The following is an 11391-nucleotide window of genomic DNA, read 5'->3' on the forward strand; positions in this document are numbered from 1 at the left end:
AAAAAAGGAAACACTGAAATGTTTACTGATTGTGTTTACCAAAAAGCGAAGCTGACCCTTCCAGCTACTTTGCTTTCTCCCCAGTCAAGCATCATCCAGTGAGAGGATGGAGCACTCTGAGCAGCTTGCCATGCAGAAGGAGCTCTGCATGGCTTACTGGTAGCACAACAATCCAGTGAAGCAGGGACAGCTTTTTAAGGAACAACCTAGGCTAACAATCTTCAAAATTACCACAGGGGTGTTCTAAAACATTATGTTTAAACTCAGTGAATGCTGCTGTTCTCCTCCAGTGCAAAACTACCACCAGGTAAAGTGATACTACAGGAGATGTGCTTTATACCATATGTCTTGCTGGACTAATCTTGCTCACCAAATGAAGGCATCCCCATATATTTGCTTATATTAAACAGGATTTGAGAAAATAATTTTTTTAAACATGGATCCCAGCTTGGTCCATAGGGACCAACAAAACATCAGCCTCGCAAGGAATATGGGAAGAAGTATTCTACGTTAGGAAGAGTCTAAATTATTTTTCTGCAGCCAAACTACATATATATAAAACTAGTACCCTTGAAATCTCATGTGGTTTAAATAATCTCACTGGTGATAGGCATCTAACCAGGAGGAGGATGACGAATCAAGCTGTGAAGTTCCTTTTTTCCCCTTCACTGAAGAGATTTTACTAGAAAAAGGATTCACAAAAGCTTTCCTCCAGAGATTTGAAAGCATGTGACCCTTGCATTTGTCATTTGTCCAGATTAGGAACGCTAATGTACCTAAGCCCATGTAAAGGTTGATTTCTTCTGCTACATTTTATTTTGCCTTCATTTTCAAGTATATTGTCAGCTTTTTCATAAAGCAGGCGAAGTGATTTGCTTTACAGCTGTGTCTCCCTGTTCGAGAAATATGAAGAAAAATATCCTTGTATAACTGTTTAGCTAGCAAGGTGATGTAGGCTGTAAAAAAAATCATGAGGACCACTTTACGGACTAAGGGCACATCCTGATAAACACTGCTTCTAGACATTGTGTTTGTCAGAACATTTTGAAGGTAACGATACTTAAGGCTAGATAGTTTTCTTAAAGAGACATCAGTGAAGAGATCACTACCATTTAGCACGTAAACATTTTGTATGTGTACCCATCTCTCTTACTGTTGCATTCAGCTAGGATTTTGGTATTGGGGCTTGAAAACAAAGTATACTGATGGAGTACACTACTTCCTGGGCATTTTAGTTATTCCACAGAAAAGTCAGCTTTAAAGGAAATACCTAATGTTCTCATGAAATTACAGAACTTTTCTAGAATTAACCCCCCCCCTCCATTTATGTGGCCTTTTGCCAATGGACAGTATCTAGCACTGCATGGTAAAGAGACCACACACTTCATCCAAGGGCACAGCCCATGTCACCGATACAAATATGTGAATGTCAGAAGCTAATTACAGATACTGAGCTCTTCCTTCCTTTTCCCCGTGGGGGTGATGTGGTTGAGGGAGGTGGCCAAGAGGAAAGGAGATTGTCAGATATAGGGCTGCAAGTATTATAGCCATGAGATATATATATAGATATATAGATATATAGATATATATATAACCATGATAGGATGTGCAATGCAGCTTCAGCAGAGGGTTGACTGCAGGCACCCTGAAAGGGCTCTGTACCCCCTCCCACCAGGCGGGAGACTGACTCACTTGCTATGTTCCTTGGACTCTAACAAAGGAAAAGTGGGTGAAACTTTAGTTAGAAAAGCGCAGTTTGCAGTTCCTGGAGAGAACTATTTTTCATTTATAATGGCAATTTTATTTTCCCAATTTTTAGAAGCAAAATATTATCCTGTGCCTCTAGTATTCTGCTATTTAAAAAGCAGGATGATATACAAAGATTATTTACATATGATACACTCCACTGCAGCTTCTTCCCAGCCTGTGAGATGGGCTGTTAAAAGCATATGGAGGATGCCAGGATGGCTGCTACCCTGCTGCTTTGAGCAAGTGCGCTCACCCACCTGCTTTCTTACAACTCCCCAGGAGAAAGATGAGTTTTGAAAATGACAAACAGTGCATCCCATGTAAGTACAGAATGAGAAAAATTTTATTTATAACCCTGTCATATTTGGGGCTACCCTGACAAAATACAAGCTTGAAAGTAACTCCCTGAGTTGTTTCTCTGGATTCTCTGGTTTCTTGAAATGCAATGCATAAACCAGAGGTTTGTACTTTGCTTTTAGACAGTCATGGCATCATGGAGAAATTGTGAAGGCCAGTTGCATTGTGGACAACCACATCCATCCGTGCTTTTCAAATTGTACTCGTGTCTCTTCCTTATTGCCAGTTTTGGTCTGTCTCCATTTTTCTCATATGGGTCTGGACTGGTTGCCAAAGGGCCAGACAGACTCATTATGTTGACTTTGCTAAGACTTCTTCTGACACCTGTAATTGTACCATTTATTTCCAGCTAGGGGGCACGACAGTGATGCCTGACAAAAATGCCAAAGTGTGACATGGGCACTTAGTGCAAGAACTTGCAGTACTGACAGCTTTACAAACAGTGTTCTACTCTGGTGTCTCAAAGGGACTGACCAACCAGGAATCCAGCTTCCAAAGAGACAGTTCTTCCACACAACCCTTGAAATACATAATATTTCTGTGTATGTTAGGGAAGTCCTTGCTACTGAAAAAAATCTGTGAATAAATCTGGTTGCAAGTAATCAAATTCTTTGCCTTCTTAAACTGGAGCCAAACATACACATAAACCCCAATGGCCAATTCTTGCTGTTTTACCACAAGCCTGACATAGAAGTTCATGTACCTGCACTGCTGGAAGAACATCATTGTGAGGTCATCTTCTCCTTCCCATAAAGTTTCTAGTCCTGACAGTTTCTTCCTTCAGTGCAAACAAGACAAAAGTAAATCTAACAGCTGGCCTACATAATTTACTGCTGTGTCTATAATACCATTTACTACTGTACCTATACCATTTAAATAAACATATGTTTTTTACATCTTGCTTTAGGAAGTAGTCCTTTCTCCAGCAGTGAAGCCCACTGAAAACAAGGCACAGCTAGATTAAGAAAGCAGATGGGATGCAGAGTTACAGGAAAAAAACTAGCCTGTCAGTTCTGTTGTTGACATGGAGGTTTACAATGGTTTTCAGGCAGCTTGATATGGTAGAAATTCCTAAAGGAAGGGCAAAACCAGTATTACTATTTTCTAGTTTAAACTGTGTATTTTTATATATTCTTGCTTTATAAAAGGTGAAGAATGATTACATTTGTTATCAAGATATAGTGTGGGCTCAAGGCTGGTAATGTTAGTATTATAAACTTACAGAGCTTGCCGTGTTTATGATGTGCTCTGACAAACATGATCCCTCCTGCACTCATGACAGAAGTCTTGCAGGGGTGGTTTTCAGTAACCACTACAGTATGGCACATACTAGTGGTGGACTTGGCGGTACTAGGTGAACGGTTGGACTTTATCATCTTGAAGGTCTTTTCCAAACTAAATGACTCTATGATCCTATTCTTACACCAACTGGACATAAGCGGTGGCAGGTAAATGTGGTATGTAATGCTACCAGTCAGTACTGCAGCAGGTTGCAATGAAACAATGAGGGCCTCAGGTACTTTCTTCTTTTATTTTACTGAGGTAAAAATCCATTAGGTTGGTTTGAAAAGTTATTCTGAAACAGAAGTTTTGGCAAGTGTAACACTAGGAATTGGAAAAAGTCATAAGCATTAAGTCAAAAAGTGTTATTTCCTACTGCTTTCAAGAAAACAATATGAACAATGGGAGTCAATTGCTTTCATTATTTAAAGACACCTTTTCAGATGGACATTGATGATGTCAGTAACTGTATGTAAAAGTTGATCAGTTACTTAATGGTACTATCAAGTATTACAACAATTTCTCATACTTACAATAGGGAGCCACTAACACAGACCTCCACTGCTTCTGACTACGTGTAAAACTGTGGCCTTGTTAGTCTTAACAAGCCTCCATTCAGGGATGAAAGTGAGCAGACAAATTTATATCACTGCTGAAATTAATGGATATAATACCACTTTGGTCAATCACAACTGATGTTCGAAGTTTGTAAAAATCCCTTTGGCCTACGCAGTAGAAGTTGGGTTTATTGTAATGCTTTGCAGTTCGACACAGATTGACATTGGTGGGTCCTCTGCTCACAGAACTGGGATGTTATGTGGGATTCCTCTTCATTAAATACTTTCAAACAATGGAAGAATCTGACTGAAGTCAAGGTTGTAGTGGTTAACAGAGCAAAGTTATCCAGGCCTAACAAAATACTATGTGTAGTTGTTACGATTATGCAAATGAGATTACTGGGATACAGAAAAGGATGGCGAAAGTCCAGTAAGATGTTACTAAAGGTCTTACATATGGCATTTGTGGCATTTTATGAGGGAATATTGTATGAGTTTTAGAACAGTCCAAATGTACCTTTAAATGAACTCATAATTAAGGCTTGATAACTGAACATCAGTGTATGCTTAAAGTAGGGATAATTCACTAGTAAACTAATATAAAAAGCTCATAATATATGATAGGTAACTACAGAAAAATGCATTAGTTGTTTTTTGAGAAAATGGTTAAGTGTAAGAAGCTAAAGCTTGAGATTTTTTGGCTGGTGCTGCTCAACAGATCAGCATGGCTGAGCCTGATTATTATTAATACACAGGCTTATGCTTGCTATCTGCCCTGTTGCACTAAGGAAGAAACCCAGGTGAGAAATCTGGTCAGGAGTTGAGCTTTTGAGTTTGGGTAAATCTACATGAATCTGATTCCCAGAAGATTTAGATTAGTTAATGGAAATTCTGTGGGCAGTGCCGAGCAGCTACACCACTGCAGAGCAGCATTGCTCACAGGAGTAGACAGTATTGCTGTTAATTTATTTAAAGAAAACAATAATGAAGTCCTTCTCTTCAGCCATCTGTCATGGATGTGTGTCTCCCCAATTCCTATCCTTACATGCCTTTGGGCTAGATCTCCTCTGCATCACTACCATACATTCTTATTTTACCTTCTTATCTACAAAGGCATCCAGAATAAAAACAGTGAGTTTGGCTACACTTAAAATACCACTTTCTTTATTGCAGGGCTAGTGGGAAATCCAAAGGAAGACAAAAAAATTCCCACCCAAACATAACATCTTGGAAGACTGAGTTTTTAGGTGTGCAGAAGTATCATCCAGCATTAAACTGGTTTTAATGAGCCACTATTTTCCTGTGTCGAAAGTATTTGCCCAAAGTGATGGCTCTAATACATTTCATTTGCTTAACTTCAGATCCTGTATCTGTAATTATGAAAGACCTTATCAGAGGCCCTGAGAGGCTACTTCCTGCAACACAACCCCAAAGTTGCAAGATACAGTTGAGAACACCAAACAATTCATGTGTAGACTGGCTACACCAGTATCATCCAATACTCAATGAGATCAGGCAGCAACTTTGATCACTGGCTATCTGTTGTCTTCTATGACAATGGTTCTTCTAGGATAGGTGTCAACATCCACAAATATGTAGCGGACCTCAAATTTTCCTCTCTCAGGATTCTGTAAGGAAAACAATTTCAAGCTGTTTTTTTCTTTTCGGTAGTTTAAATTCAAGACTAATCTTGTCAGCTATATCAAGCAATTGTAAATACCTCTTTGACTTCCACATGGACTGTTCCCTGCTTCCCTGATTCAGAGCCCTCAATATAGAACTTCAAACGCATGTGTTTCAGTCCATCCTTTACGTATTCAATGTGACTAAAAACAGCAAAACAAAATAAAAACACAATTCACCCAGACAGGATACATATTACATGCTAGTTAAACTTCAAATTCAAACTTCTTATTTAGAGGAGCTGCTTAACTATTTTTGTGAGAAAGTGTGTTCTAGTGCAGCCCTTATGTGTTCCTTCTTCTACTGCTGTTCCCAAGCTTTACTGTGACTGTAGAAGGACTAGTGGAGTTAAACTAATTAGCAGTTGAGGATTAATAGATGAAGTGCTTAAACATCCTCATCCCAGTTCTCCCCTCAAAACTCAATAGCCATCCCATGGCTGAGGATTCTGGAATTTCCTTGTATTTATTCTAAAGAACTGCCAGATTCAGAACCTGACATCTAGAAAGGAATGCCCGCATCACCAAGAATGCCAGGGGTTTTTTTTAAGGCACTTAAAGTAAGTTACCAAGCCAAAACACACGAATGTTTTGTCGACTTAATTGTCAGGTTGATTAAATCATATGAAAGCAAACAGTTTACTATATACTTTATCTATTTTGGCAGTAATTTTGTTTCTACTGAAGTTGTGTAACTTTGGCACTGATGGCAGATCTCCAACCTAAATGCTGATACTTAGACTGCAGTTAGGTTATGCTCAAGGATTAAATAAATAGAAAGGTCATGTCACTTTCAAGGTGACCAGTTCCAGAAACTAGTGGTCAAGCTAGAGTTCTGGTGCCAGTTCATGTTTCTGACTGAAATTACTAAATGCTGCATACTACCAAGCTCTTATTTCCATCAGTTATGCCCAGATACACACTATGAATTAAACTTCCAATACAATTTAAGGTGACATGATGGGTTACAGAAAACAAAGATAAATGAAGAGCCTTACTGCAGTAAATTCACATTCAAGGTGTTCATACACACACACACACAGGAAAATATACATTTTTGAGACATTTAAGGTCATCCTTATACTGCAGACACAAACTCTACAATCTTGCAAAGTCCTCAGCTCAAAAATTTATTTAAAATACTAGACTTTCAAAATTATGGAAATTAAATACTAGGAAAGCTGATAGTACATTTACTTATTTAGATAGTTTGTTTTACAGACAGATGCTTAAAATATTTTTGCAGAACCTCTTCTTTTGGCAGCTCCACTTTAAATACTTTTTCACACAGTCTGGTGAAAAGATAAACTACTACCAGTAAATATCAACTTCCTCCAGAAAAAAAAATAATTCTCAGATTTCATGGTTCGTGCATCTGGGCTTGTGTCCCATTCTGTATGAAACCTCCTTGAATAAATTCATGTCCAAGAACCCAATAAAGACAAAGCCCCTATTAGGTTATAGTGCAGGGAAGATTGTATTTTGTGGGAATTAGTTCTGTTGCTTCTCTCAAGAGAAGAATAATAAGTAGACACACTCACAAAAGGTTTAGGTGAACAGATGTTCTGTTAATGCAGTGAAGATGTGGCCTCAAGTACCCAAAAGGCAATATAAGAAATGGGCAGTCAATACTGCCTACCAGCTCAGGGCAAAATTGTCACTGCAGTGAATGCAACCTGTACAGTCAGACTCAGCCAAGCTTTAAATAGAGCAAGCAGTATTCTTGAAAGCCTGAAAGTTAGTACCTGCTGCTCTTTCTGACCTGATAAAAAAAATCCTCAATCAGAGAAAAACTCCCAAAGAACTATTTTTCAAAGAACAATTTTACTCTATTTGAGAGTTTCAGACTGTAAACTTCAGTCAGATGCCTGCTCCCCAGAGGCATGCCCAGGCCTCTGCACTACTCTCTTCACACTCATTCTATTTTTTAGAGACCACTTTTATGTTTACTGTGCTTGTTTTGAGGCACTGAGAATTGGCATTTTATATTGTATGTGCACTGTATTTAGTGGTATGTGCCACACAAGAGGTACTGCAAAAACCTGCCTTCATTTTCACTCAGAAGTGACAGGCTACGTCACATACAGTTCATTAATCTAGATCTAACTTCCTATGATGTGACCGAAAATGTCTTTTGCTGTGCAATAATTAGCGTCTGTATGGGGCAAACACCAAACGGCACCTGACAAGCTGTCGTCTTCCTCTTCTTGTTGCCTCCCCATAGCCTTTAATAGATTCACCAAAAACACCAATTATCTAAAAGAGAAAGAGTTTTGAGTTGTTAGAAGGTATCACATTCAGATATTGCAGTATCAGCTCATGACCCTGCTGTGAATGCATTTTCTTTCAACAAAATGCCTCTTTTGAGTCTGATGTGTCAAGACTAGAAAAGCTTATGAAAGAAAAGCGTAAGGAAGATTCCTCTGTATTTCAGTGCTTTTCTTTACATCACATATTAAATGTCTAAAATAAATCCTATTAATATCTTCCATTTGGATTGTCTTCTGAGATTATGACATTTTAATCCCTCTTCTTACTATTTTATACTTTACTGACATTTTGTGTAAAAAGGAAAAAAAAAAGCATAAAGGATTTGCTCATGTCTCCTCCAAGAGAGTATGCTTCAAAGCTTAAAATGCAAATGCACTCCCCTTCACATTATCTAACAAACACTACTGTTTAAGAAATTGAATTTTTCTTTTTTTCCAGATCTATAAAGCCAAACCAAATTAACCTAGTTTTAAACTTAAAAGGTGGTTACAAAGGAAAGGTGATTTTCATTGTGTAAGTACTGGATATGAGTTTTAATTCTACAAACGTGTTCCAAAGCAGTCTTCATTTTTTATTCTAGTGACAACTTGTTACTTCAATTTTAGGTTATATTCAGTGGCACCTGTGGCAACCTTGTTTGAAAGCTGTTCCATGTACTTTTTGTTTTGCCCGAAGCAGTGGTTTTCAGAATCTAGTTTTAGATTGATTTTTGTTTGCATCTAGCTGTCTTATGTGACTGTGTGATCATATGACTGTTCTTTGTCTCTTTTCCTGTTAGCCACAGGAATGCCAACTGGGTTTCAAATGGAGAGTTTAAATTCCTGGATACATACGCAGTGCTTTACAGAATGACAGAACCCTAGTGAACTGTCACAACAGAAACTGTGGTGAGGAAAGGCAGCTGGCTAGATCTACAAAACTTAAGTGGGACAACTTGCGTCCCTGACCCACAGAACTGCTTAAGTACTACATTTAGTAGATACTCAGGTACAAGACTTCCTGTATGGGGACACAAGCACATGCTCTGAAGGGCAGACACTGTATGTGCATGAGTTGTTGTGCTGTGGTACATTCACTAAACTTGGCTTTTAGCAGGCTAATTCACTCAGGCTCAGTGCTTGAATTAACTTCTTCCTAATGTAGGCTCCAATTTGGAGCTGACCTATCTCTGGCCAGCTAAGAGCACAGACAGATCTGCTGGTGTTCACGTGCTAAGCACCACATGGGTCTTCGGGTAGCTTAGTTTGTAAGATTCCTTGTGGAAACTTTTGACTCCAAGAGAGACAGTAACTACTGAGAAACGTAAACTTATGACTAAGTTTCACAACCAACCTCAGGGTGAGATCTGCATTTCTCCAAGGCATCTCCGTAGATCTTACTTGGACTAGAAGAAGAGAAGAGCTCTTTAAAAATCACATAGAACAAACCACCTGTAATAGAAACAGCAGCAAAAGGAATTAAAACTAATCAAACCAGATGGAATTAATGAAAAGCATATTCTGATAAAGAATATGATTTTTAAAAATAACCTGTAACACCAATTCCAACAAGAACCACAATGAGATAGGTAAAGTCTCTTCCGGCTTCTTTCACTAAAATAGAAAACAACACAGGAGTTACAATCTTGGACAGCAAGACTTGCATAGCTTTCTTATAATAGATGCTCTTCTATTAAGTCTGCAGCTCAAATAACATTTTGGCAGAAGAAAAAAATCCAATAACAGGTTCCATAATGCCTCATCACTAAAAGGGACAGAACATGGAATGTATCTTATGCTGTACCGGGCATGTTTGTATCTCTGTATTAAGCCTTAGATGTTTTCAAGACTCAGATTAGAACTTACTGCTACTTTTTGTGTACGAGACTTAGTTTTTTTAAGAACTAATGAGGTATTTAGTACTGCAGTAATTCAAGCTACCATGTAAACCCACAATCACTGCGGTTCTTACACAGAGAAAGGGAGAAGTAAAAATAAAAAGCATAAGCTTATAAATTGCACACAGACTGAAAATAACTGATTTTATGAATTTTCAATCAAGTGAACAATAAAAATGAGGGTTATTAGACCAAAATAGGTGTTTTATTTATTGAGATTGGTAACTGCAGTTTATCTGATTAGTTTTTATCTGTTTTGAACAAAAGCACTAGTAAAAGTGTCAGTATACACTCCCAAAAAAATATACTCGAAAGACTGTCTGTTACAACATATTTTTTGATAAGCTGGAGAGACTACTGATCTGTTTAAGCGATAAGGTGTGCCTTTCGGTGAAGTAAACTTTAATAACCATTTTTCCTGCAATCTTTTAATCTGTTGAAGGTGTTTTTCAGAAACCTTTTCAAAAGCACTTAGCATTTCTGAGGCTAATGATGTAGTAGCCACTTTTAACCTATGTGAATGAGACCAACCAAAGTGACTAGCGTCCTATGAAGAAACTAGTACCACATGTTAAGCTTTGACAGTTTTGCTGGAGATAGCCTTGTTTTGACAGGATTAAGGCAGGTCGCATGTGACAGGTTTTTCTTTTGAAACATGAGAGGCTACTACATCTTATCCCTGATGTGCCTTAAACACTAAACAAGCTGTTAGGAAGGAGCCGCCTAATTTCTGTTCAGCTTGTGCAATACATACACGAAACGTTATCAACCGCTGCAAACGGTACGATGCGCAAGGGAAAGGGCTTGCTGGTTTTTCAGTTCCTGAGTTTCGGGGCTCTAAAATCTCCGCTGCAGCGGTAGCTTTCTCCGCGGCGGCCTCTCTGGGCAGCCCGGCGCTCCCGCTGCGGGGCCCCTGCGGCCCGCCTTACCTCTCTGCGCGGCGGACAGCAGCGGTTCCTCCCTCCGAGCCCTCTGCACGGACACCTGTTTGCCGCTACCGCCGGGTTTCTCAGCTCTCATCCCCCCCGCCTGCGCCCCGATGCTCCGCCGGGCGGCCCGCAGCAGCAGGGCGGGCTCGCTGCGGGGGGCCTGGTGCCGCCACCTCAGGCAGGGGCAGGGCCCCGGCCCCAGCGGCGCCCAGCCGGGGGGAGCCCGCAGCCACCCGCCCAGGCAGCCCCGCAGCCCCGCCCGCACCAGGGAGGCGGGCAGCATGCCGCCGCACGGCGCCCGCGCTCCCTCGCAGAGACGCGGCGGAGGCAGCCGAGCTAAACGGAAAGTTCGTCCCGCTCGCCACCGCTCTCCCGGGGGACCCCTCGGGAAAGAGTCAGTGCCGCCGCCCGCCCTCAGCGCGGCTCTGCGGCCGGCGCTCCAGGACAGCGGCCCCCGCTACCCTTTACCCGCCGACCGCCATTGCCCCGGCGGAAACGTTGGCGGCGGAGGGAAGGAGAGCGGCAGCCGGCCCTGGGAGCGGTAGTTTGGGCGGGCTCCCTCTTGCGCCCGCCGCTAGCAGCGGCTCCCCGAAAGGCCACTACAGCGCCCGCCATGCCGAGCGCCGCCGCAGCCCGCCCTCAGGGGGCAGGACCCGCCGGCCGTTGAGCGGGGCGGGGCAGGCGGCCCC

General features: G+C 40.9%; 1 protein-coding gene across 1 annotated transcript; it reads right to left on the minus strand.

The window, feature by feature from the left end:
- Positions 1–5086: 5086 nt before the first annotated feature.
- Positions 5087–11223, minus strand: TIMM21 (translocase of inner mitochondrial membrane 21). Its single transcript, XM_040586409.1, has 6 exons — positions 10703–11223; positions 9427–9489; positions 9230–9327; positions 7809–7882; positions 5665–5770; positions 5087–5572 (listed from the first exon to the last, which is right to left on the minus strand). Exons 1-6 carry the CDS (start codon positions 10983–10985, stop codon positions 5480–5482), a joined length of 717 nt encoding a protein of 238 aa, XP_040442343.1. The 5' UTR covers positions 10986–11223; the 3' UTR covers positions 5087–5479.
- Between the last annotated feature and the right edge of the window lie 168 nt (positions 11224–11391).

Source organism: Falco naumanni, chromosome 3 (assembly GCF_017639655.2).
Source record: "Falco naumanni isolate bFalNau1 chromosome 3, bFalNau1.pat, whole genome shotgun sequence".
In the NCBI taxonomy this organism is placed as follows: Eukaryota; Metazoa; Chordata; class Aves; order Falconiformes; family Falconidae; genus Falco; species Falco naumanni.

Coding starts and splice junctions, on each gene's coding strand:
- TIMM21 (XM_040586409.1), bottom strand. CDS start 10,985: ATGCTGCCCGCCTCCCTGGTGCGGGCGGGGCTGCGGGGCTGCCTGGGC. Junction 9,328..9,426: donor TGTTGGAATTGGTGTTACAG/GTTATTTTTAAA, acceptor TTTCTATTACAG/GTGGTTTGTTCTATGTGATT. Junction 7,883..9,229: donor AATGCAGATCTCACCCTGAG/GTTGGTTGTGAA, acceptor TTTCTCTTTTAG/ATAATTGGTGTTTTTGGTGA.